The sequence below is a fragment of the Hippopotamus amphibius genome, chromosome 2 (genome assembly GCF_030028045.1).
Source record: "Hippopotamus amphibius kiboko isolate mHipAmp2 chromosome 2, mHipAmp2.hap2, whole genome shotgun sequence".
Taxonomy (NCBI): Eukaryota; Metazoa; Chordata; class Mammalia; order Artiodactyla; family Hippopotamidae; genus Hippopotamus; species Hippopotamus amphibius.
In genome coordinates, this window is record NC_080187.1 from 178292636 (window position 1) to 178319984 (window position 27349).

The following is a 27349-nucleotide window of genomic DNA, read 5'->3' on the forward strand; positions in this document are numbered from 1 at the left end:
AGCCATTTGATAGTGGAACTCATGAAAGATTGGGGTAAACTTTTGTATTTGTAGTACGTCATTCATCCTGACTGCTTAAGCTTTCCCTAGTTTTATGCCTATCACTCCACAAAGGTGTCATTGTTTGGAAATTTTTAAGAATGATTAGAAATCTGTTAGTCTCTTACTCTAATATTTTCCTTAGCAACAGTAACAGTAACGTTTCTTCAGAACTAGTGTTCCAGGCATAAGGCCAGCTGTTTATAGGAAGTATTTCATTTTACCTTTGTAAAAACCCTAGAGATAGTCTACTACTATCCTCACTTTGCACTTGAGGAAACTCAGGCTTGAAGACACAGAGTTCCCTGCCCAAGGTCATAGAGCTAGCAAGTGGCTAAACCAGGATGTGAACCAGGTGGTTTGAATCCAGAATGCAGATGCTGCTTAACCCTGTGTGTTACAAAGAGATAGGCGGTACCCTGCAAATTGCCAAGTTTTTCAGAGTTGGATTGGGGTTGCCATGTCCACAGATGAGAAGTTCAGTTTTAGAAAAACCTGTCTCTGGCTCTTCTGACCAGTTATTTGGGGGTTGGTTTATGAAGCAAAAGATGAAACTAGTAAAAATGTAGTTAAAAGTTATCTTAATGAAGATGGAGAATTTTCCTGTGTTATGACCTTGATTGACTAGGCCATTGAAAATATTTCTTTACCTTGTTAATGCAAAACGGATCTGCAGTTATATACACTTTGGTGTCCTGGACATTTATGGGCTGAAATTACAGTGAAGAAAGTCTTATTAGCCATAAGAAAGGCTCTTGGGACACTGGCTGAATATAACTATTACAGTGGTTTTTAATGCGTCCATCTCATCAGTAGTGTGTACTTGCAGTTCTAGCTGCTGGGATACAGAAATAAAGGCAGATATTGTCCCTGATTTCTTCTTGTGGAGTTTGTAATCTGATGGGGAAGGCAGAAATTAAATAAGTTCACCAAAAATATTTAATTACTGCTAAATTGGATTTTGGAAAAACTCTAATAAAATTTTAAGTTTGACTGCCTCCCAGTTAAACCATAATAGGCAAAATGGCTTTAAATGCTGGGAAATAGACTAGTTAATAATCAAGAGTATGCCAGTTTGTGCTGATAGACTCAAGGCATTGACATAACTGAAAAGATAAGCATTACAAAGGCTGGTATCTTATAAAATATAGTTTAAAGTATAGAGTATGTAGAGAAGAAAAATAGCAAATCTTAATAAGATCATTTTCTATGCATTTAAATTGTTTTTATATTACTATATTATGATTTATTATAAAACAGACAGAAATACTGATCATGAGCAGCTTTGATGTGGAAACTTTAAAAAAAAATGCACACGCATCATAGCTTCTTCTTGAATCTTTTCTTTCTGCTATGTTGGCCTGGAAACCCTAAAGAGGAAACCATTCTACAGAAGACTGTGAGAACTGCAGCTCCAAGCCAAAAGGATCTCCAAACCTTTTTTTGTTCTTTTTCCAAAACCAAAAGTAATAAAATATATATTCAAGCATGTTCAAATCTTTATTAAAAGTTTTGTGTTGCATTTGATATTAAAACCAATGAAATTTCTTAGACGACAGTTTTACTTTTAGTCTTAATCCATGGTTATTGTTCCCTGTGAGCTCAGATTGGACGAAATTATGCTTTTATTCCAACTGTTTAAGTCCTTGGAAAATTCATAAGGTGAAATTTACACCCTGTTGGATTCTCAGAAGAACGTCTCTGTCTCTTCCTGTGTTTATGAGGCCTTGTGCTGTGATGGTATGGGGATGCTTTTGAATATTTTATTTCCCATAATTGTTTTTGATAAATTTTTTGCTTTCTTTCCCACTGATATCTCTACAGGCTCAGTTTGAACTTCAAGCCTTCCATATCCGGGGTGAGCATGCGGTGATAACAGCGAGACTAGAAGAAACCATTGAAAATCTCAAATACGAGATAGAACACCGATGGCGAGGAGGATGTGAAGAGATGAGAGATGTGTGTGTCTCCACCGATGATGACTGCCCTCCAAAGACTTTCAGGAATGTGTGCATCCAAACAGACAGAGAGACTTTCCTCAAACCCTGTGAAGGTGAAGGCAAGACAATCAGAAGTAACCAAATAATACCCAAAAAGCTGAATATCGCCTCTTTAAGCCAACTCTCTCCCCCAGATGACAGCAAAGACACCCATGTACCACTTCAGTCTGCGGAAGGCATCTCATCGAGTCAACAGAAGGCAGCACCTCCCCCTCCCCCTCCCGCACCACCCCTACCGGCAGCCATCCCTCCCCCTCCTCCCCTCCCACCTACGCTTGGACCTTTGCCCCCGGCACCTCTGCCACCACCTGTGAATACTGGACCACCGCCACCTCCACCACCTCCTCTGCCTCCAAGTGCTGGACCTCCCCCACCTCCTCCGCCCCCACCACTTCCCCTTTCCTCTGCTCTGCCCAACAATGGGGGGCCTCCTCCTGCTCCAGCACCCCCAGGACTTGCACCCCCACCGCCTCCTGGACTCTTCTTCGGAGTCGGCCCTTCTTCTAGCCAGTGTCCTCGGAAGCCAGCCATTGAACCCAGTTGTCCCATGAAACCTCTGTACTGGACTAGGATACAAATAAGTGATAAGAGGTAAGCTCAACCCCCTGGCCCATTCTCAGCTTGTGAATTTGCAGGATTTTGCACCAGTGATGTTGTATTCATACTGGTTCAGTATCTTCATAGTGTGGCACTCATTCTCAAATGTGGTAGTGAATGCTTTGGATAAATAAGGCTGGAGTGTCTTGGGAGAATGTCTGCACCAGATCTTCTCTGTGTTCTCCGTGGACTGATGCTGGGAGAAATGACATGTTGTGTGTCAGATCCTTCTCAAAGGTATATGTTCCATTTCCCAGACTAGAGAAGAGCCCAGGGCCGTTAGGGCTTTCTCCAACATCCCTGCAATTAGTGTGTAATAACAAAGACATTGAGCCTGAGTCTATACTTCAGGGTCACTGAAGATTTTTAGAATATCTGTCTTATCTTTAGATGGTATCATCAACCCTGTGATGTGTATATTTGACAGGTAGGTGTAATTTTTCAATTTTTGTTAAAAGAACCAGACATAGCTGAATCATTAGCTCTTCTGGGTCAGAGGGAAGTCGTAAAATATCAACTCTCTCTGCTTGAACTTTGATACCCCTCACTACCGAGTACCCTCACATGTTTATACCTTGTTGCCCTCCAGAGAAGGTACCAGTGGGTAAGTAGCTAAAAAGCATCTTCTATTTGTATAGGTTGTTTGTTTCTCTGTTATTTTTTTTATCTTTATTGGAGTATAATAGCTTTACACTGTTGTGCCAGCTTCCTCTGTACCACAAAGCGAATCACCTGCATTTACACATATATCCCCATATCCCCTCCCTCCTGAGCCTCCCTCTCACCCTCCCTATCCCACCCTTCTAGGTCATCGGCAATTTCCCTGTGTTAGACAGTTGTTAAGGTAGGTCTCTAAGGCAGCAAGAGATAGCTGCTTGGAAATTTCCATTCACACAAGTCTGGTCAATTTCTTCTGCCTCATTTTGGAGCCCATCCAGAGGACAATGAGAAAGATGTTGAGTTGCTTCTTGACTACACTCTAGGTGTGAAGTTCATTTGTTTGCAAACAACAACAAATGTAGAATGGATTTTTACACTTAAATTTTTTAATTGATTCCCCAAATCAAGATGTGGTGGTGAATTTTTCTATTTCTGTAACATTTTGCTTGGAAAAAGCAGGATACTGAACAAAATAACATGCAATTTAGTGAGAAAGCAAATGGAAATCACTCTGGGAGGGGTGGGGCACACCTTGACACTAAGCATATGGTGAACTAAGTTGATTGTATCCTTCATATTTGGCCCCTTTCCTCTCACCAAAAAATAAGAGCCAAGAGTATATATTTTTTTAATGCTGATACTGTATATTTAAATTTCCCAGATGAATGGTTAGAAAACCATGAGATGGTCCTAAAATAGCTCCTACCATTAACTGAAGTACTAGCATTCCCCTTTTCCCATTCAAGACTTAGATGATATTTCCTATGCAATAATTTCTCAGTATATTTATTTGCAGCCATGTTCCCATGTTCTCAAATTAATGTGCAGCCATTCCAGGGTGATGAAGCCCACATGTCGGCCTTGGCATCATGTATTCTGAAGGCACAGGGAGCTGTTGCATACCTGGGTCTCCCTAGCCTGCCTCAGCTTCATTCCTATAAGACTTCATGAGCAAACAATAACCTAGACCATACCAGTGGTATAACAGTAACCACTGGGAGATGTGGGCCCTTCATCCACTGTTTAAGGCAACAAAGACAAGCTGGAGATAATTATTGTATTTTTCTCTCCTTATGTAGTTGGCCATTTTGAGAAAGAGGACAATTGAATACTCAAGCTCTTATTAGTTTCACCATAAATGTAGGGCTTTAGTTTTGCTATAGGTTGAATTGCCTCTCCCAAAATTGATTTGCTAGTGCCCTAACCTCCAGTACCTCAGACTGTGACCTTATTTGGAAATAAGGCTGTTGCAGATGTGATTAGTTAGGTTGAGATGAGCTCAGACTGGAGTAAGGTGGGCCTCTAATCCAAAATGACTGGTGTTCTTATAAAAAGGGGAAATGTGGACACTGCCTGGCACAGAGGGAGAATGGCATGTGGAATTTGTGGAGTCCTGCCACCACTGGGGATTGCGGTTTGAGCAAAATGAGAAGTAAATGAATGTTACAACTTTCCTGACCAGAAACATCAAGGGAGCCCTGCTTGGTGAACATGTCAGCCTCGAGCCTGCGTTCTGAGCACAGGGGTTTAGTCTCTCTTATTATGGGTCCCTCAAAATGTTTTTGTACCTCAGAGCATGACTAGGTCTTTTAACTAAAATGGTCTGAAGATCATGTGTACTATTATGGACAAAAGTAAAATTATCTGGGCTGTGTTCTTTGAAAGGAGACGATATTTTGTACAACCACAGGGGTAAGCGCTTTGTTTAATGAACACAATAAATTTTGGTCTTGGTCTTCTGGGGAACTAGGAATAAAAGATGAATTTTCTCTATTATATGCACACCGCCTCTCATCCACTTAGATTGCTTTTCACTACTAACATGATTTTTAACTTTCGCCATTTTGCTTTCTTTGATGTCTGTTCTCTGGTTTCTAGAATAGGGAAAAGTCATTTAGTTAAAAAAAAAAAAAAAAAAGGAAAGAAAGAAATCCTCATATGTGTACCTTTTTTGGCTTCTTAATAAGTGTTTCCTGGTGAGAAAGTACCTTCTCCTCCTCCCCCTCCACCCTCCTTCCTGCTTATCCCTGCATCTGCCCCCTCCCCCACTTCCTCTTCCCCCACCTCCTCCTCCTTCTGCCTTCCTCTTCTTCTTCTTTTGAGCTAAAATTGTGTGTTCAGTGGTCAGAAAAGAGTTGGTTGTCATGACAGATGGTCCATTGTGAGCAAGTCCTCGTTACAGCCCCACCAACCCAGTTGCCTCCAGCCCGCTGAGAGGTGGTATTCCAAAATTCTGTTATTCATTTTTGGAAATGCCTTTTCCCATAGAAACAGTATTGTAAATGGTGATGAGATGCTCAACCTGACTGCCAAAGCCAGTTTACTTCAGAATATAAGTGGGTTATAGCACTAGACCTACTGGCCTTAGCTCAGAGGCCTTGGAGTGGGGCCCAGGCAGTACAGACAGGTACAGGAGATGCGGTGGGGATAGGTCTGAATAATCTGCTTTGTACATCACATCATCTCCCTCTAGGCACCCCCTCCTCAGCTTCCCAGAACCGTCCTGAGGCCCAGATGAGCAGCTCTGAGGCTGCATGCTCCAAAATGTCCTGGCTATCTTCTCCCACCAATATCCCCTTTCCCAAGTGCAGCTGAGAAAAGCATTTCATATTAAAGGTGTTCGTGTTTCAAATGGAAGTTAAGGGGTTTGGGGAGGGGGAGCTGCTGAGGAAGAAGCACATAGATGGATGGATGTCATTGGAAATGTTCTAGCCCTTGGGTGATGATTTCATAGGTATTCATTATACTGTATAACTTACATATGTCACATATATGCTCTTAAATGCCCCAAATATTGTATTAGAAAAACTGTAATTTAAAAAAGCACAAAAGGTGAAGAGAAGTGAATGTTCAGTTTTTATTATGGGCCAGAACCCAAAATGTCATAATTCATGGGAAAGGCAGGCACACAGCAAAATGTGCACACTCAGATCTGAAAAGCCAGTGCCGCCAACTGTTTCAAATATGAAAACTTCTCTTTCAATATCAAAAAACTGCATGGGCCACCCCATGTAGTAATAGTTCTTTTAGTTTTCATTGGCTGGGAAAATACATATTGAAACAAAGATAAGTACTTGTAGATATTGTGGATCATAACACACACACGTTTGATGTGTCTATTTGACATGTAGATGAGACTTTTGAAAAAAAATGTCTGTGAGCGTTAAGATGAGAAAGTAAGTTACAAAAGTAAGCATTTGGGAGAAAATATGTTCTGACTGAAAGGAGCCTGGATAGTAACCCATCTAAGGCACGTCTCAGAGGCAGGTCTTCTGAACCTGATTTCCATATCTTCTTCCCTTTCTTTGTTTCAAAACTGGGGTGTCCCTGTTTTTAGAGGGAGAAAGAAACCGAACAAAGAAAACACAGTCTCCCCATGACTGCTTTAGATGAAATCTCTGTGGCAGTGGTGCAGTAGGGCTTTTGGTTTGTTTTTTATTGTGAATACTGTCGTTGGGGTGGTGTATTGTAAATCAAGTGTTTCTAAATGAGCACAGCCTGTTCACATATATGGTCCTACCCTGAGTTGACCTGAGCTAAACCTGAAAACCATATTTAGAACAAATAGAAAAAAATCCAAAAGAGGGCAGATATTCACCCAAGCACTCCATTTTCATTCTGCTTAAGAACTATCCCATAAATGTCTCAAAATTGGTTATCGTTTCAACCTTTATATGATGCCCATTTTTACCCATCATGGAAATGCCACAAACTGAGGAAGGGGCAGCTTAAAGGCACCAGGAGCTCTAGTCCCACGGGGTTTCTCTAGTTCTCTCTCTTTGGTTATATCTAAGGATCATCCTGTTTTGGAAACGTGTATTTGCTTTAATGCTTTATAATATAGTTTGACTTAAAAAATGTGTAATCATAAAAAGCTTTTCTTCAAGCCTTATTAGAATTTTTAAAGGAGTTAAAAAATGAATTAAGCATTTCACTGTATTCTGTTCTCTTTTGTTTTGGTTCATAAGCTTAACTTGCCATTTTCTCTTTTAAGCCAAAATTCTACACCAACCTTATGGGATTCCTTAGAAGAACCTGATATTCGGGATACTAGCGAATTTGAGTATTTATTCTCCAAAGACACACCTCAGCAGAAGAAAAAACCTCTGTCAGAGACCTATGAGAAAAAAAACAAGGTCAAAAAGGTATTGACTGACTATAGTAATCATTGTAATTATTTGCATATATTTGTCATACATGGGAATTTATTATGTGTGGCTGGTTTTCTTTCCATTTTCAAAAAACATTTTGGCAGGTTTTGAGTCACAGATGACAGCAAGGAACCAATAGTTTGAGAAATCTGTGCTTGCTGTTTTGGTCATGTGTGAATTTGCAAACTATTTTTTTAATGTGGACATTTTTCAGCTGTTAATTCTATTGAAAGAATATAAAATTTAATTTGCAGTTAGTGAAAGTAGTCTGTGGATTATGTGGAAAATATGTCTTATTCACTTATTTATAAATTCATTCATTTAACAAATATTTATTGGGAGTGTATTTGTGCTAGGTTTTGTTTTTAGGCCCATACTATTCAGTATGATAACCCTTAGTAACATGTGACTATTTAAATCATAAAATGAGATAAAATTAAAAATTCAGTTCTTCAGTGGCACTAGCCACTTATCAGTTTTATTCTTCTGGCTAGCAGCTACCATATAGCACAGATATAAAACGTTTTCATCGTTACAAAAAATTCTGTTGGATAGCACAATCTGAGCACCTGGGGTGTGTTGGTGAAAAAAGAAACAAAAAAACAGAGATCCTTGCCCTGTAGAGCTTATATTAACAATAAATGTCAAAACCAAAAAATCCAATCACATGGTAGAACAGAGTAAGGAAGATCAACTTTGGGGGGCGGGGGATGGGCTACAGGTTTGAATGGAATGTTCAAGGTAGTCCTCATTGAGAAGGTGACCTCTGAGCAGACTTGAGGGCTAGAAATCTGAGGCCACCAGCCAGCCATCAGAGGACAAAGTCAAGATTTTCAAGCCATCAGACAGATACAGAGGGGAGTCGCCATGGTGCCACGCCCTGGCTGTGTACCCCAAGTCAAAGTCCTTTCACTCTGCCTTGGTCCTCTCAGTGTCACATGAGATGATGTCTATCCGTATTGCTCTAAGTAACGATCAAATGACGTCGTGTATATATATGTGCTACCATAGTGCCTGGCACCCAGTCAGACCTCAGCAAGTGACCACTACTCTCACTTTGTCACTGTTGCTGCCACTGCTGCTGTTTCTCTGCATGAGCGTTGTGATAATAGCATAGATGGTATTAAGGCGTTGGCCCTTGAACAACATGGGTTTGAACTGCACGGGTCCACTTATATGCAGATATTTTTCAATATCAGTCTATCAGTCTACTGATAGACTATAAAATATATTCATGTGCAGTTAGATTCCTGTGTGATGAAGTAAACACTGTAGTACTAAACAGCCCCTAATTGATTGAATCTGCGAGTGCTGACTCTAAGCTATACGCAGATTAACTCCCTAGTTGTTCAAGGGTCAGCTATATAGTACTTGGTTCTGCTATTGATTTGCAATGTGATCTTGGGCTGGTCATCTCACTTCTCCAGGCCATATTTTCTCTTCTCTATGAAACAAGATTAACAATATCTGAGTCTACCTGACTCGCTAGGATGTTGTGAAATTCAGATCTAAGAGGGTTTGAAGAAGTGTTTTGAAAAGTGTATAATATTGAATGATAATTTCATCAACTCTTCATTCTTAAATTATGTAGTGAGGTTCATCCATTGGTTTGTATCTCAAGTAACATGTTGTAAAATCAGCTGTGCCTTATGGGGGGGAAATGGCAAAAGTCGATGCAGTTTTCTGCTAATCAAATCACATTTGCCCACTGACTTGAATTATACATGAAAATCATGATCACAGTTTTTCACAAGTTCATTGGAATTGTGTTTTCCTGACTACACAATGTGATCCCAATGGTAATTAAATATCAGAGCAATCTTTTAAGAGGACATAATGCATGAAACAATTCAGTTACAGGCAAGAAGTCTACTGATCGACTATAAAATATAGTCATGTGCAGTTAGATTCTTATGAGATGGAAATAAGGGTGCTTTACAGGCCAGCTGGCTTTTAAAATGCCGTCTATAGGAACAGAAGACTTAATTGTTTCTATACAAAAGGCAAAAGCAGCATCTCTGTATTCCAAAGGTGGCCTCATTTTGCCTCTTCCAGGAAGCCTTCTCTGACCATCCAGGAAATCCACTGAATGTTTTCTTACCCAGTATCCTATTAAACTTACTTTTGTTCTCTTTCAAGATTGCTGTTACTCCTTGTGTTTCTCTCTGATGCTTGATTACATGTTATTTACTCATAAAGCTAATTATTTTTGTTTTGATGAATGAGCATTTTTAAAACATTGAAGTATTTGTTTTTAAAACATCAAAGCATTTGGTAGTTTATTCTTATTTTTTATCTCATAATCATTAGCCTCTTCAACAAAGGATTTTCACTAAGGCAGTTAGTACTTGATGTGTTTGTCCGAGGGAGGAAATATCCTTTATTCAAACTCTTTAATCTTTCTGAACAGTGAGGTTGCTGTTACCCTAAAGAATCTGTGCACATGTATAGTCTCTTTTTTCTTCTTTAAGGGTACGTCTACTGGGCTTTGTTGGTCTTGAGGCTGCTTAGAGTTTGCAGTGAGTTTGTGTCCTACCTTAGAGCTGAGATTCTAAGTTTTAAAGAAAATAATGAGTTGAGTCAATGCCAGAAAACTCCGAACCTGCCTTCTATGTGCCTTCTCTCTGGAACCATAGCCAGATTTCCAACATCAAGATGGATCCCTTGGTCTCTTCTGAAAGTCAGATGTTTATTTTCTTTTCTCTGAGAATGAAGATGAAAGTGAATTTTAGTGATTGTGAGCAGCTGAGGAGTTTCAACACTGGAGGCCAGCTTTGTTAGGCTAACCACAAAATGGTTCCCATGCAAGATGACCGGGAAACACTTGCCAAATAGATCTTTTTATGGTGACTGAAGTGGAGTATGTGTCGGAGGTTTAAAAACCCAGCATTCTGACTCTTGGCCGCAGAGACTTCACCGCTCTGAGACAGGCAAGTGAGCATCTCTTAAGTGGAGCTAGTCTGTATCCCTCTGCACATCCTGCATTCCTAGTTCAGAAGTGTCGGAATTGTTACGGTTCTGCTGAACTCAGACACAAGTTTCTAGTTTCATCTCCTGTAATAGCATTTAAAGTTCCCATCACTGGCACTGGTTTAAAGTAAACAGATACATATCTTCTCAGACTGGGCTGGGATCCTGTTTTCTAGTACAATATAGTCCAAGAATTAGAAGGAAACTTCCTGATCATCTCATTCAGTACCTTCATTTGGCACATGAGAAACGAGACCTAGAAAGATAAAGGTGATTTCTAGGGTTTGTATGCTTTTAGCTACGAAGGCATTGATAATGATGGACACTTGAGAGGATGTAGAAGAGCCTCAGTATGTGTCTTCACTTCCCCTCAATTTAAAGAGTAATTTGTTGCACTTAATGATGATTTTACTGGGATGATTGATTTTGACATTTACAAATGAGCATAGGCATTATTAAAATCATCAACAAAACACAGCTTACACTTGTGCAAATCCAAAATATATCCTGCATTGTGAAATTATCCAAAGCTTCTTCAAGGCCTTCCAATAGGAACCCAAATCTTTGAATAAAAAGACACTTTTATATGTAACTCCAACAATGAAATAATATGTAAATTTGGAGCTGTTTTCTTTTGACCCTGTCAGTTTAAATATTAGCTATAATAAGTTAAACACTAACTATAACAGATTTGTATTGCATACTCAGGCCTGGGCCATCCTCATTTGTGACACGAGACCGCTCTGCCACCACAAGCATAACAGTCACCAAATTGAGAGCCAGAACTCAAAACAGTGGCTCTCGTCTATACCAGCAACACTTAGTCCTATCTCCTATTTTTTTCACTCTCTGATAACCTTCCAGAGAAGTCGTTTTACTTTCCCACACTGGTTCTTTCTCTACAAAGTAGGGAATAACAACCCTTAACAGGGTCGTTACGAGGATAAAATGAAATCATGATTGTGAAAGTACTTGACGTATTCTCTAGAACTATGTGTTAATCTCTTAGTTTATGAACAAGCATGAAAGCTTTGCAAAGAAATTCTTGAACATCATTTATTCCCACAAGCTTGTTGAGGGTCTCCAAACACGAGTGTGTGCATTCCTGAAACTATTTGCAAATGGTCATCACTAGACCATTCCTGTTTCTCAGTATTTGTAGAAGAATTCCATAGCTTCCTTTCACAGCACATACAGACATCTACTAGTTCATCTTACATTGGTTTATATAGTCTTTTTGCACTGTAAAATAAGGGTATTCACTGTCAAGATGCCCATATATCTACTATCTCTAAGATACATTTGTTCTGGGGAAAGGTAGGTCAGTGCCTTGACAAGGAGCCAGAAATCTGCCTTCATCGTCTAAGATTCTTTGTTCCGGTGCCTGTCAAAGAAGTAGCTACTCCGATAAACTTTCCAATTGCTTTCTAAACTTGTCTGACAACGTTCAGAAAATCAGCATGACCTGCCAATATTCATCCTCTCTTGAAATGCCACGATCTCACTTTGAATTATAAATAATGTCCGGGCTTTTTCCCTTCTCTGTAAGATACATGAAATTATTCCTCTCCCTTGGCCTTCTTAATAGATATTTCTTAAGAATTAATGACATAATGGCTATTCCCTGAGCACTTGGTGGGGGTGGGGAGTAGGGAGGGGTAGTGATGGTTCCGCAGACACTGTTGAAACTTCCTGGAGCCAAAAGCTTTCAGTTGTAATTGGGTCACTTTGGCCAGGATCGTAGCTGTAACTCTCAAATCCCAGACTTGGTGTCTCAGTTTACTGGGGAGGGGAGAAGAGTGGAAGGAGAGCATAAATTTATAGAGTTTTCATAACCTGTTGCCTTCCAAGTTTATATAATTTCAGCTTTTGTGTACAAAGATAATTTCTCTGGGCTGCCCTGGTAAGGTATGTGCATGATTTTTTTCCCCCAGGAATGGGAATGCATTTGGCAAGCCCTTTCTATTTTTTCATGTGTTTGAAAAATGAGCAGTGAGGTTAGGGGTTATCATCTGTAGCAGTGAGTGAAATCACTTGCCCGTGTGTTGATTGCACCAATATATGACCTTGAGGTCACTGGTGCTATGTCCAGATTCCTTGAGTGATATCTGGAATGATCTGGGCTTTCCTGTCCTTTGGTTTTAAAGGCCCCTGACTGGCCAGCTCTACTGAAAGCAAACGGGAGCTTCTACTCCATGACAAGCACCAGCTTACAAAAATTCTGCCTTGTAAAGTTTTATTTGGAAATAAGACAGCCCAAAAAGTTAAGTTGTACTTTTACTTTATTTACTTTTTTTTTTTTTTAAAAAAAGGTGGTTAGAACTTGTCAAGTATGGATATCAATGATTCTTTCAGAATGTTGAATCTGAATATTATTCTTGGAGTTCGACTATGTTTCTCTTGTTGGCTGTTAAACAGTAACTTAATCTGGACTTGTACCTCAAGCCAGCTACAGGATCGTATGGTGCTCAGTTCCTACCCACGCCACAAGAGGGCACTTTCAAATGCTGAGCTACAGAGCTATAGGAGCCTCTATCCTAGAACCGGAGCAATGGAACCTACCAGAGTGTAACTGCCCCTCAGTACCCTCTTTCGTCTTGTTAAATTTCTTTATTGTGGACCATGGGGCCAAATTTCACAGCAAATTATCCACTCAAAGTTGGGAGCCAAGTGCATGTTAGAGAGGCTTATGGGTATTAGTAGAATAGAAATCATTGGTAGGCATAGTTCCAGTGCTTAGAATGAATGACTGCAATATAAAAATTTATGAAGTCTTAGACTTAGCCCCTTTGGGACTGATTCTGGAATCACTTCCCCACCACACACACACAGACACACACACACACACACACACACAGTTTTTTAAACTGTCCATATCTAAAGGAGTAGAGATGTATTTGAATATAGATTTGGGATTCTCTAATTGGAAAATAAAGCAGTTTGTTTAGATATTACAAGATATCCTATGAGACAACCATTCTAAATATTTGGGTTTTTTTTAAAGTATTTTATCCTTTACTCCTAGTTGAGTACAATTTTGGAAATCTCACCTATATTTTCCTGGACCTCATTCATTTATGCTTAATACAGGAGCTTTTCTAAGACTGTAACTTGCCGGAGATAGACCATGGTTTGAGGATGAGTACCGATGCCAGGACCTAGATGGTAACAGTGACTTCTCTGGCCTCCAGTGCTAAGCTAGAAGTATGTGAGGAAATAATAAGAATGAGCAGAGATTTTATATGTGTATTTAAGTCACAAACCCAGGTCACATGGATGCTTCCAAAATGAACTCATAAATGCTTTGCAAAGTGCACACATCTCTGATATACACAAAGGTGAAAACAGCCCCCACGTACATACACGTGCATCCATAGGTATGTGCTTAACACAGACAGAAGTCTTAATAACCTTGTATTTATGTAGAATCAAGTGAAGATGACAACAAGATTTCAATAGCAGTAATAATGGTTAATGCTAGGTGAGCAGTTTTTGGCTAAGTGCCTAGCATGTGTTAACTTATCCAGTAGTCATAAGAACCCAGTGAGATGGTTCTCTGATTACTGCCATTTCGTAGGTAAGGAGGTGGACCTTAGAGAGGTTACATAACTTGCCCAGCATCACGCAGCTCTTAAGTGGCAGAGCAAAGAAATGTATCCAGCAGCAACCCCCAGAGCCTGTATTCTTAATCATTTGACAGATTATCTGTTGGTCTGAATTTATAAGTTCTGACTTTACATTCACTTTGGGAAGTCTGAATTGTACTTCCTGGTTGTTGTGTAGTGAAAGGAGCACTGGCTTTGGTGTCTGTAGACCTGGTTTCTACTTATGGCTCTGACTTTAACCAACTACTGAATCTTGGGCAAGTTCTTTAAATTCTCTGGATCTCAGGTCTCTCATCTGTCGAAAGATGAACTTTAATTAGATAAATTCCAAAGATATGGTCATCACTTCTACTTTGCAAATGGGGACACTCAAGATCAAGCAACTTTCATCTTATTTATTAGAGGGCAGATAGACAAGGGCATCACGTGTGAACCAACATCTCCATGCTCAGACCCATAGATCAAACTGTCTTGATACCATCAGCACCACATCACATGAGTCACAGGTATGTGGGAGCTCAGGGAATAATTGTTAGGATTTTAATAATCCCCTAATCTTAAGAGACATAAATGTATTGGAGAATTATTTTAAAATAAGGCAAGTTTCTCTATGTACTGGAAATCTGATGGGGAAGATTATAATGGAAAGGCGCCAGAGGTCTAGTCTTGAAGGTAACTAGTTAGCAGTTGTGTGTCCAGTCACGTAGCTTAGTTTCTGTAACTGCCATGGCCTCTGGAGTGGAGGTTTCTAAAGATGCTTTCCAGGTGCAAAGTATCAGATCATATCTGTATGTGAACACCTTCACACGTGCATTTTAAAACTGAGTATACAAGTGTGTGAGTAGAATGAAACCACGGATTTGGACCTTGTTAAGTCAATGAGTAACATGGGATATACTGCAAACCAGCCTCACAACCACAATATTTCTTTCCCCAAAGATGCAATATTTCCCTCCTCACACTTGTCTCTACTTAACAAAAAATGTCTCTGGTGGCAGCAGCCAATGGCCAAGCTGGCCAGCCCCTGTTGGCTGGTGTGGCACCCTACCATCCTCCTCTCCATCTCTCGGTAGTTTCCAGGGTCCAGAGGCCAAGCCAAGAGTTCAGGTTACACCAGACAAAGCCGCCCACGTGTTTCCTAGGACAGTCTGGCTTGACCCCAGTGTTATGGCTACACTTAAAATTTTTGATAAAATACCTTTTGGCTCAGAGCTTGATTTCCTTTAGGCCTGACCTGATTTCTCTCCAGCTGAGGCTAATTTGCATGGCTGTAAACACAGGCTGGACAAAGCTCACCAACTGTGATAAAAGCAAAAGAAACCCGAGACCATTGGAAACTCCAAAATCCGCCTTCAGTATCTGAGCCTGACTCAGAGTCACGCCTCAGCCCAGGAGGCTGCCAGCACGCAGCAGCTAAAGAAATGTTATTCTGATTGATCTGATTAGGGCAGCAAGGTTAGCCATGGTCAATTTACAAAGACAGTATGAGAAGAAGTCATGTGTGTAGGCAAGTTATGGGTCAGCGAGGCCCCTGCCAGAAGTTTTGAAAAGCCACAGCTCTGCCAGGAGCATTATCAGATCTCCTCAGTGGGGTACAAATGGGATTGGAGGGTTAGGGGCCCTCCAGTGGGATGAATGACAAAAGGGATGGGGCTGGGAAGAGCTGGGGAATGGTGCTTGCCTGCGGCTGGATTCCTTCACTGCCAGGCCCCTTACGTGGAGTCCCCAGGACCCTGTGAGGAGGACTGCCCTTAGCCCCTCATCCCCTCGTCGCAAGGGAGAGGAGAAGGTGGGGAGGCTCATTTGAAAGGGCCATGAGGCTCTAGATGGACCCACAGGAGCAGCCAGATGGAACCTATTGGGCATTTTGATCCCTTCCTTCAGCACAAGAGTGGTTTAATTGGGATCTGGCTCCAGGCCCTGGTTACTAAATAACCTGAGTTTTAGTGTTTTCATTTTCATTCATTAACTTTTATGCTAGGTGCCTTATTAGTCACATTAGACATTTTGCATGTGCAGAATATCCTAGGAGGTGAGAAGGGGAGGAGGGGGTCTTTAAAAATAGTATAGAGCTGCAAGGAGGATCGAGGGTTAATTCATGGCTTAATTATCACATCATTTTTGACTCTTGTAGACTCTCTTCTACAACTCCCTTAGTTTACAACAAACACAAAAACTAACTTTTAAGCTTTGCTTTCAGATGGTTTCAGATCATACTGATTCTGAAGATCTTGGATCTTTCACTCTGGGTGTGGTTCTCCTCCTCCCTGTTCGATCAGGAACATAAATGAGTGTTACTTACAACACTGGGCTAAGGTACATTAATTAACAAAGAAAGACATATATAAAAAAAAAAAGACATATAAAATGGAGCCAACTGAAAGCCACAGTGTTTGAGCTGGGCCTCATTATAAATAGTTCACTCTACTATAATCATCTTACGAATGGAAAAAATGAGACTCTGAGATGGTTGCTTAGAGAAGAATGTAATTCAGAATAGCAGCAAAATGCCTAAAGCATATGGGCTGTTTAGAATGACTTAGTAAGGCATTGGAGAAACTAGGCCATGTGATGTTTTTGTTGTGTATTCCTTATGCTCGTGGGGTGTGGCAGTATCTGAACAGTTCAGCTCTGTAGGACACAGCCATTCAGTTGCCAGCAGTGGAAGGGATGAGCTTCTGAAGCTGAAGGAATGTGGAAAAGAGAGTAAGACTCACAGGCCAGCACAGGGAGTTCACCCCAGTTGGCTAAGATCTTGGTGTGTGTTTGCCTCAGAGCCGCCAGGAAGGCAGGAAGCAGGCTTCCCATCAGCTGCTTCCTCCAGCACACCCAGGGCACCGGAAGTCACGAGTGGGCTCAGTATGGAAGCTGGTAGCATCGTGGTTCCGCAGGGGTTTCTGGAAACCATACAGGCCTGGCTTTTTCTTTGTCATCACTTTATCCATAGGGCAAGTCCCTTCATCTTCCTAAGGCTCCTCTGTACAACTTCCTCATCTGTAAAGTAAGAATAACGATAGTACCTCTTTTAAAGGGTGATTGCAAGAAGGAAAATAATCTGTGAAGTGTTCAGCTGCGTGTCTGATGCATAAATGTTTGCTGCTGCCACCATACTATTGCCACCATCCTCGTGGCCATCAGGAGTAGGAATAAGAACAATGAAAAATTCCCTGATGTCACCCCTAAAAGAGAACAGGGGGTTGGATGCCAACCAGAAGCTTCGTCTCTCACGCAGGGATGACTCTGAACCCCCAGAGGGCTATCAGAGATCCATCTCACCCTCTCATTTGCGTGTGTTCCTGTTGGGACACAGCGATGTCATCAAAGCAAGTGAATTTAAGCTAGATGATCAGAGATGAACGTCCTCAAGATGTGCCAGGAGAAAATCATGCAGTACAACAAAAAGATGATAGAATTTGTCTGCGTTTTCTAGTACTATTTTTATTTGGCTTTCATAGTAACCTATGTTGGTAGTGCAGTGTTTAAGTCATGATGGCTGTTGGGAGCCAACATAAGGGTGCTTCCTTAAATCCTTTTAGAACATGATAGGCTATGAATAAATAAATATAACCATGTCTAGAATCATTGATTTAGGTGATGATATGCTCTTTAAAGTGTGATATTTTAGGTTGGTTTCTATATTAATAATAAAATTGAATTGACTTATTCTTTATTTTTATCAACATAATGCATGGATATAATTTTAAGAGTCAAGCAGTATTAAAAGACCTAAGGAAAACAAAGGTCCTGAAAACCTCAAATTTAAAGCCATTTTTCATACAGACCACATCCTCTGGCCAAAATGAAATAAAGTTAGAAGTCATTTATCAATAACAAAAAGATAATTTAAATATGTCAATAACAAAAACCTTCCTGCCTTTTGAAATGTACATTCACACCTGCAAATAACTGGATCAAGAAATTGTAATGGGATTCAGAAAACCCTTATAATTCAAACAATACTGGTTATTAGGACGCAAAGGATATTGCTAAAATGTATTGTCATGAGTGTTTATGGTAGAAAAAAAGTCAAAAATAAAGCATCCAAAGTAGATAGCTAGAAAACGGAAAACAAAGAAATTTGAAGGAAAAATTACACTGAATAACAGGAAGAGCCATTTTTGCAGGTCAAATGTTATCAAATATTTAAAATTTCATATGATTCAACCTAGTGCATTTTAAGATGAGAATGGAAATTTTTTTTAAATTTAATATGATATAGAAGATCAATAAAGTCAAAAGTTTATTCTTTGAAACTAAAATTCAGAAACTTTAGGCAAGGTTGAGCAGAACAAACAAACATAAATAAAGATAATAGGAAAGTAAAAGTGAATGTAGCTACAGATGCCATAGAAAGGTATAAGGTAAGAAAATACCATGAGCAAACTTTTGGCAATAAATGAAAATAACATGAAATTTAAAACTTTCTTGAAAAATATAAATTACCAAAACAGAGTCAAGAAGAAATAGAACATTGGAATGTCCTATAAATATTAAGGAAATTGGATCCATAGTTTAAAATCTTATTACAATAAAGTTCCAGGCCCAGAAGTTTTTATTATACCAAGCATTTTCTTCTTATACAGAATACTTGAGAGAATAGAAAATGTTATGCTCAAAGCCAGCATATAGTCTTTTTTTTTAAATAAATTTTTTTTAATTGGGATATAGTTGTTTTACAATGTTGTTAGTTTCTATTGTACAGCAAAATGGAGTTCCCTGTGTTATACAGCAGGTTCCTATTAGTTATCTGTTTTATACATATGAGTGTATATGTGTCAATCCCAATCTCCCAGTTCATCCCATCCCCTCCACCCCCGCTTTCCCCTCTTGGTGTCCATATGTTTGTTCTCTGCATCTGTGTCTCAAATTCTGCCTTGCAAACTGGTTCATCTGTACCATTTTCCTAGATTCCACATATATAGCATATAGTCTTGATAGCACTACCAGACAAGGACAGCAAGTGAAAGAAAACTTACAGGTCATTTTCTTTCATATAGATGTGGAGATCCTAAACAGAGTATTAGTAAATGGAATCCAGCAATAAATAAAAAATTATTATATCAAAAGCATTGAAGTAGAACTAAATAAAAGGAGAGATATAGTCTCTTCATGAATAGGAAAACCAGTATTAGAAAGATGTCAGTTAACCCCAAGTTGATTTCTAGTTTCAAAGTAATTCCAAACAAAATCTAAATAGGATGATTTGAAATTTGACAAGCTTATTCTAAAGATTTGTATAGAAGAGCACAATCTCAAAAATAACCTCACAAAAACAACCTTAAACATGAAGTTTAGTGGAAAAAAAGCAAGTCACAGAGAAATGATTCCATTGGTCTGAAGTTAAAAACATAAAAAGCCAAAGAATTTTATGGAATCATACTTTTGTGGCAAACTATTTTTTAAAAAGCAAGGGAATGATAAGCATAACATTCAAAAAAATTAAAAATTCTGAAAAAGAAAAAGCAGGTAGGATATTTATTCTGCCTCACATTGAGAAAAATAAAGCAATAGGCAGTAAGGTAGCTGTAGTGTGGTAATAACTGGCACAGAAGAAAACAAAGATCAGTGGAAAGAATTGACGGTTCAGAAGCAGATCCATGCATATATGAAAACCACTATATGACAAATGTGGTCTCTCAGATAAGTGGGCAAAAATGACTATTAAAAAGAAGTACTGTCAAAATTGGAAATATATATATATATATCCCCAAAAGAAGATAGATTCCTCCCTCACATCATGAATAAAGATCAATTCCAGATGTATTAAGCACATAAATGAGAAAGGAAAGTTAATAGTTTAAAAAAAAATATATAAGAGCATATCTTTTTAACCTCATGTGGAAAAGATGCAGGAAGCATAAATCAAATAAGTAAGTACATTAAATAAAATGACATTAGAAAATTTAAAACTCTTGCTCCTCAAAAGATACCACAAAGAATATGAAAAGATACACCACAAGTTTGGAGAAGACATTTGTAACATATTTAATTGAAGAAGAATTACTACCCAAAATATATGTAGAATTCCTACCAATCAGTAATAAAATGGTCATCTTCTAATAGAAAGATGGGCAAAAGATATGACCAGGCTTGTCATGGAATGAATGGTCACTAAATATATGAAAAGATGATCAAGTCAACAACTAGGGCAATGCAGAGATACCCTTTTAGGCCCATCAACTTGACAAAAATCAAAAAGTATAACTGTGAAATGTTGGGAGGGTGTGGAGCAGTAAGAACTCTGACTACTGCTAGTGGGAAGGTCCGTTCTGTGTACTTGGAAAACAGTTTGACTCAACTTCACATGAACGCGTGTACACCCTCTGCTCAAAGTTTTGCAACTTTGTACCAGGAGTCTCGTGAGAATGATTGCAAAAGCGTAATTTATAATAGCAGAAATCTGAAAATGACAGCAGTGGCCATCATCACCAGAGTGGATGAGTATCACAGAATACTGTACAGCTTTTAAAAAGCAAGAGTCAACCACAGCTACGTGCATCCACATGGATGATTCTTAAACATGATGTTCAGTGGAAAAAGCAAGTCACAGAAGGATTCCATTGGTCTGAAGTTAAAAGCATAAAAAGTCAAAAAAAGTTATGAAATCATACGTTGGTGGCAAAACTTTTTTTTAAAGCAAGGGAATAATAAATATACAATTTAGAAAAAATGGTCCTTTTGGAGGAAAATTGTAGGGGAAGATAGAAGGCCTTCAAAGGTTTTGACAGTTCTCGGTTTCTTAAGGTGGGTGTCCATACATGATTTACTTTTGTCATCCTTTAAAATGTACATAAATGTGCACATGCTACTGTTTTCTGTAATATTTCACAGCTTTTAAAAGTGTTAATAAAAAGAAAAGATTTCTTGTTGCCCCCCATTCCGCTCCTACCTTGCACCCTAGGGGCACCAGTTTTCAATGCCCTCTCTGGCCATCTCTCTGGTATCCTGCTATCTGTTGTGAATACAATTTTAGGCAGTCACCATGGACCTCCTATTTTGGTACACAAGAATTTTTGTATTTCAGAATTCTATGTGAATTTATAAAAGCCCATTTTTAAAAGAATACAGTTACCTTTCTGAACTTATGAATTATAGTTTCTTCACATTTTCCTTTGCTTTCTCCTTTCCTTCTCTTCCTTCTTCCAAGTTTCTTTTTTTCTGTGCCTGATGCCATGAGTCCCAAGCCTGTCTGGTTGAATTGGTCTAGAAACTATATTTCCTGATAATAATAGGTGGGATTGTATACCTGGCACCTAACTGTATCATATACTAACTTTTTAATTTTATTTTATGTTAATTTAATTTTAATTTAATTTTATTTTATTTTATTTATGGCTGCATTGGGTCTTTGCTGCTGTGGGCAGGCTTTCTCTAGTTGTGGGGAGCCAGGGCTACTCTTCATTGCGGTGCGCAGGCTTCTCATTGCGGTGGCTTCTCTTTGTTGCAGAGCACAGGCTCTAGGCATATGGGCTTCAGTAGTTGTGGCGCATGGGCTCAGTAGTTTTGGCACAAGGGCTTAGTTGCTCTGTGGCGTGTGGGATCTTCCCGGACCAGGCATCTAACCTGTGTCCCCTACATTGGGAGGCGGATTCTTAACCACTGCACTACCAGGGAAGTCCCCATATACTAACTTCTAAATAATCCTCTTATTTTTAGCCGCCTCCCTCCCTCCCCCTCCCCCAGCATGCGGTGCCTCTAATTCATGCATGTCCCGGTTCTGCTTTCCTCTGCAGATGATTAGGTGTGTCCTTCTGTCACTCTGCCATGGAATTTATCACTCCCCCAGTCACTTCTGCCTTCGTGTTTCTGTTTTGAAATTAAGGGGGTCTGCTAACTTCACTGGAGGTAGATTGAATGTTTCTGATCCTCAGTCTTATCATTTGGGGTTGATCTTATAAGAGAAAAGGAAGTGGACCGGCCTTTACTCTGCTGCCTTAAAACTCAAAGTACTTGTGATTTTCACATCTTAGAGGGCTGTTGCCTTGTCACAACATGATTGATGAGGCACTCACATCCTTGCTGGAGTGAGATGTATTGCTAGGGAAGGAACAGAGGAGTAGAAGTAGGACATCTGGAGGACTCTGGACAAATCACCTACTGTGTGCTTGTGGTACTCATGCTATCAGAAGGTGACTTGTCTATATGAGAGAACTCAGGGAACATGTATTCATGATTCTAGCCAGGATGGATGTGGAGGATGTTGGACGATGGTGAGTAAATATTTTGGATCACGATGTTACTCCATTTTGGATGACTGAAGTGTATAATGTGTTTTCTTTCCGTGATTCATGGGCTATGAGGGTAAGGAGGATGATAAAGACTAATTATAGGGGAAATGTGCTGGGTTATAGACTGTAAGCCCTAACAAAACTTGTAGCAGTTTTAAAATATGTGTATACAGTGCTCTTTCATCTTTCCTTTCTGCTAACATTTCCTGGAATCATCATTTTATGTTCATAGAAGGAACTCAGGGAGCCTCCTAGAAACAATGCGGTGCTTATGTCAACTGTTGTTACCCAGAAAGTTAACAGGGTAGAATGGCTTAGGTGGTAAATAGTGTATGTTACAGCAATGGCTGCAAATTAGAACTACGTGCGAGGTTGTTCTAGATGAAGTATGTCCGCAAAAGGAAAAAAAGGAAAGTAGCCCTAGGTATCTTCAAAGAGGAAGTGTTTCTTTTTGGGTTTTGTCACAGATTTTGCCGTCTAGTGGCTGGAGGCCCTGAAGCTAGGAGTGCCCACTGTCAACTAGCTCTTCACCTTGCAAGCAGGAATGAGAAAGAGCCAGGTAATTTGCATCATGGTACACTTGAAATCAAAGGCCATCCATCATTTCTGATACCTTGAATGCAATGATTATCATATCAAAGACATACGATGACATTGAAGATAATAACTTTTCTGTTGCCCATTATCTCTAACCAGCTTGGAGTAATTATTAGCATGTGTTCCTTTCAAAAGCCTAACACTCTAAATTTTGGAGAGAAAAGCCCTACCTGAGCCACCAAGAATATGTATGAGACTAGATTCAATATCTTAATATTAAGAGAAAAGTTAAGTATATAAGGCAGGAAGCCCAAAGGTCTTATACACTTTGTTTTTTATAGTCTTTCGGAGGGCAGTATGGCTATCTGTGTACCTGGGATTGGCCTTATCTGAGAAAAGCACATACCCTTGAGAGGGGACCGCATGGAGATTGATAGAAGAAAGGGGTATATTTCCAGCTAGTTAGCAGGAAAAACTCTGGGAATTAGGGATTATATAAACATACAAACATATATCAGGCACTGTGCTAAGTGCCAGTGATAGTAAACAAAATACTTCATTCATTCACTCCCTCATTTGCAGTCACCTGGCTACTCCAAGTGTGATCCATGGACCAGCAGCATACGTATCACCTGGAAGATTGTTAGAAATGAAACATTCTCAACTCCTTGTGTTAGTTTCCTAGGGCCAATTTAAACTATCTCGAACTGGGTGACTTAAAGCAACAAATGTTTATTGTCTCCACAGTTCTGGAGACTACAAGTCTGAAATCAAGGTGTTGGCAGAGCCATGCTCCCTCTGAAACCAATAGAGGAATCTTCTCCCCCTCTTCCTATCTTCTGGTGGTTTGCTGGCAATCTTTGGCCTTCCCTGGCATACAGCTGCCTTCATCAACACATGACCTTCTCCTGGTGTGTCTCTGTGTCTTCACATGGCCATCTTCTTAAAAGGATGCCAGTCATATTAGATTAGAGGTATACTCCAGTCTAGACCTCATCTTACCTACGATGACCCTATTTCCAAATAAGGTCACATTGTGGGTGTTGGGGGTTAAGACGTCAACATATCTTTTTTAGGGGAAATACAATTCTATCCAAAACAGGTCTCATCCATACCTAGTGAATGAGATTTTGTTTTTTTAATGACATCCTAGGTAATTCACAGGCACACTAAACTTCTAGAGGCTATCCCAGAGGTTGTTAATTGCCTTATACCATAGACAGTTTTTCAGTGTCTCCACCAAACTTCTCTAAGGGCTTTGCCTGCAGGATGTAGAGGTATATAGGATGGAGATGTTTGCCGTACAACTTAGGAATAATGGAGAGAAAGCTTCCCTTTGCCCCTCAATGCTAGGTCTAGTAGGGTGGGAAGGGGAAGAGAAGGAACATTTGCTCTACCAGTCTTTGCTAGGCATGCAGATTGGTTATTGAGACAGGCATTTGAAGTGAGATTGTAGTAAAGAAGTATAAAACAAAAAACAAGGAGAACATGACTCAAAGATCCTATGGCATCATGCCTCTGGTGTATGTGGGGTAATGAGACACAGTGCTCTCATCCCTCCTAAAATAGAGTAAGTAAATTCTCCTTCCTGCTGTTCAAGGGTGAGTTGCACGTATGGAATAAGTTCCTGGCTTTGGGAAAGTCGAGCCATGATGATTGGAGACTCTCTGAAGGTATGAAATTGAATTTTTCCAGGTTGTCCTGATGTTAATATCTGTCCCAAAGAGAGTCTTTGTTTCTTCTCACTTTCTGACCACCATAGCTTAGTATTCACACCATCAGTTTCAGAGTCGTGAATATTTGTTTTGTTTTTATTTTATGTTTTAGAAGTTGACATCTTCATACTCCTCTGTTTTTTTCTTTTTTTTTTTTTTCTGCTTATAACCCTCTATCTAGTTGCTTCTCCGTAGGTTAGTTATCAGTGGTTTAGAATTATTTCATGTTCATTACAGGCAAGCACTCTTTAAGGGGCCTTGAGCACTAAGAAATCATAGGAAGACACTTCTCATCTGTACCTTGGTGTGACAGTAGCTTTGGTCCTGTCTTCAGACAGGACAGTGAATGCACTGATGTCTCTTGGTCACTTTCTCTCCTGAGTCTCTGCTCAAGAGAAAATGCATGTGATTTTGTTTTTGGAGTTTGTTTCCTACATAACATGAGAACTCTAAAACCTCCTGCCCATACCCACCTCCCATCCACTGTGCCCTTCACTCCCTGCCCTGCCACAGCCTTCACCTGCTGTGGCCTTCTCTCCCCATTTGCTTTCTGAACAGAATTCAGTGGCCCGAAAAGCAGTAAAAGGGTTTTTCTGTCTCATCAGTAAGGGAATGGGTTGCCAAATATGTTCTCAGACGCAGGACAGGATGACAATTTGCCTTTTCACATTTCTTGGTGAAGAGCCTAAATCCTTAAAGTAAACTCCATCTGAGCAATTTTACATGGCCCCAAAAATAAGGCCATGGAAGAGATTCAGACCTAACAGTTTGACAGAACAGTGAAGCTTAGTTTTCCTTGAAACGTTTGGTGGGACAGATAATCAGGCTGCGTGTGGAAAGCTTATTTTAATGGCATCTATCAGGCCAGTTGACAGAGGCCACTACCCAGAGGCATACCCGCCCACACTGGCCATCAGCAGCGCGGGCTTGTTTAAGCCAAGTCAGGTGACATTTCATAATATGGCACCGTGGAGCCAGCCAACAGCTCTTCTGGCTGTGATGCCAAAGAGTGGCAGGGGTGGAGCGCAGGAGAAGAAGGGACAAGGAACCTGAGTCAGCATTTATTTTCCTGGGCACCTACCAAGAAGCAAATGCATATTTCCAAGGAAGCGCTCATTCCCCCTGAGGAGAGAGCAAGGTGGCTGCCAGCTCGGGCCCTGCTCTTCCTCTCCAGCTGGCCCTCGCTCTTGGTACTGGCTGGGAAAAGTAGTTGCTTATCTGTCTCATCTCCAGTCCCCATCACACTAGCGATGTCAGGGAGTGCACAAGGAGAGCCACAGCTATGAAGTGGGATTGTGTCACTTGCTTATTTCCATGATTTTGGGGGGAGAGGTGTGTGAGGCCTACATTCCATGGGCTACCGTCCCTCATGGCCCTGTATCATCTTGTGTTACTTCTTGGAATTTCCATTGGGAAACACTCTGTTCTCCAAATTAGATTTTTATTACGTATAATAAAAGGATTTCCAATTTGAGGGGTATGTGAATGGTTGAGAGTTAAACGAGAGTAAAAATTAAAACTAGGGGTTCCTTGATATATACCATATCTCATCCCCAGAAGATACCGCTCTCTAATCCAGCTGAAGTTCAGACTGCATTCTAATTTATATTTGTGATTTGGAGGAATCCAGAGGAAATTGTCAGCTCAATCATGCAAGCTTAAATCCCTTAGGATAGGTGCATCGATTTCTACATCTTCACCATAGGATTCTACCTGCTTTCCAACCTAGTGCATGAGAATATCTTCAAGATAAATGCAACAGTTGTTATGAAGGTTCCTTGGTCCGTTTGGAAGCTAGGGACTTAGAAATGCAAAGGATTACTGTTAATGAGACAAGCTGACTTGTCATCGGCAGTGCATGTGCTTTATGCCAGCCTCATAATGTCTATAGTTTTGCCAAGTAGTGGAATTTGGTGAGTGTTGATATGAAGCATAAGCAAAAGATATGGCCAGTCTGAAGGCACAAAAATAGAAATAGTGTTTTTCAGAATTTTGCTTTGGAGAGTCAGATTGTCTCCTTTCTGTGTATTCTCCACTGTGTTGTTTGATCTCCCTGAGAGAGGCAAGCCACATACTCATTTGTTCTCTATAGTCGAAAATGTCCTGCATGTGGAGATTTGATAAATATCACTGCCTTGAAAATAAATATCTACCCGTGTATGTGGATCCTTCATTTATTTGTTTGTTTTTGGTGGAGAAAGGGAAAGGCAGCGAATTTCACATGTACTTAATTTGCCTGAAGTGACCAAAAGATGTTCACCGGTGATAACACATGCGGCTGTATTTAACTAGACATGGGACCTGTCCTCCATGCTCTGTGATAAAACCGACGTCACTGGAGATGGAAATCCTGTGACTGGAACTGAGAAAGTTCAAATGTGAGGGCTAAGCCGAAGAATAAAGTACCCTCCCCACCCTTGATCTGCTTTAGCTTTCAGTGTGTTTGGTGTTTCGCTAAGATATAAGTGTAGAAATGACTTCACTTTTTTAGACAGGGAGAGCTCCCTGGAAGAAGAAGGCTTGTGTGATTCTCTTTATTTTGTAGCTGTGCCGAACTCACTTGGCCAAGCATGCTTCCAGCGTTCGTGGCCTATCCAGACCATTTATTTTTATTTTTATTTCTGGCCACGTTTGCCAAGCTCAGGCAGAAAGCTGAAGATATATATGGATTTTATGTAGATGTGAAAATCCCACTGGCCCTGGCAGGAATTCTTTCTCGGTCTGTCTGGCAAGACTTTTCTAGCTGAGCAGTCAGGGTGTGGTTTTTCCACTGGAGCAAATCTGTCTTCCCATTCCTGTCTTCATTCTTATTCAAAGGGGCAGGTTTTTTTTTTTTTAAATCCACAT

The 27349-nt window shown here is 40.1% G+C and overlaps 1 protein-coding gene across 3 annotated transcripts in view; it reads left to right on the forward strand.

The window, feature by feature from the left end:
• FMN1 (formin 1) overlaps positions 1-27349 on the forward strand; it is a 296198-nt gene that overhangs the window by 83020 nt on the left and 185829 nt on the right. For all 3 annotated transcript variants that reach the window (XM_057722129.1, XM_057722130.1, XM_057722133.1), the window contains exons 4-5: positions 1864-2630; positions 7291-7441. In XM_057722129.1, coding sequence (XP_057578112.1) covers positions 1864-2630; positions 7291-7441 — 918 coding nt within the window. The remainder of the gene's footprint in view (positions 1-1863; positions 2631-7290; positions 7442-27349) is intronic.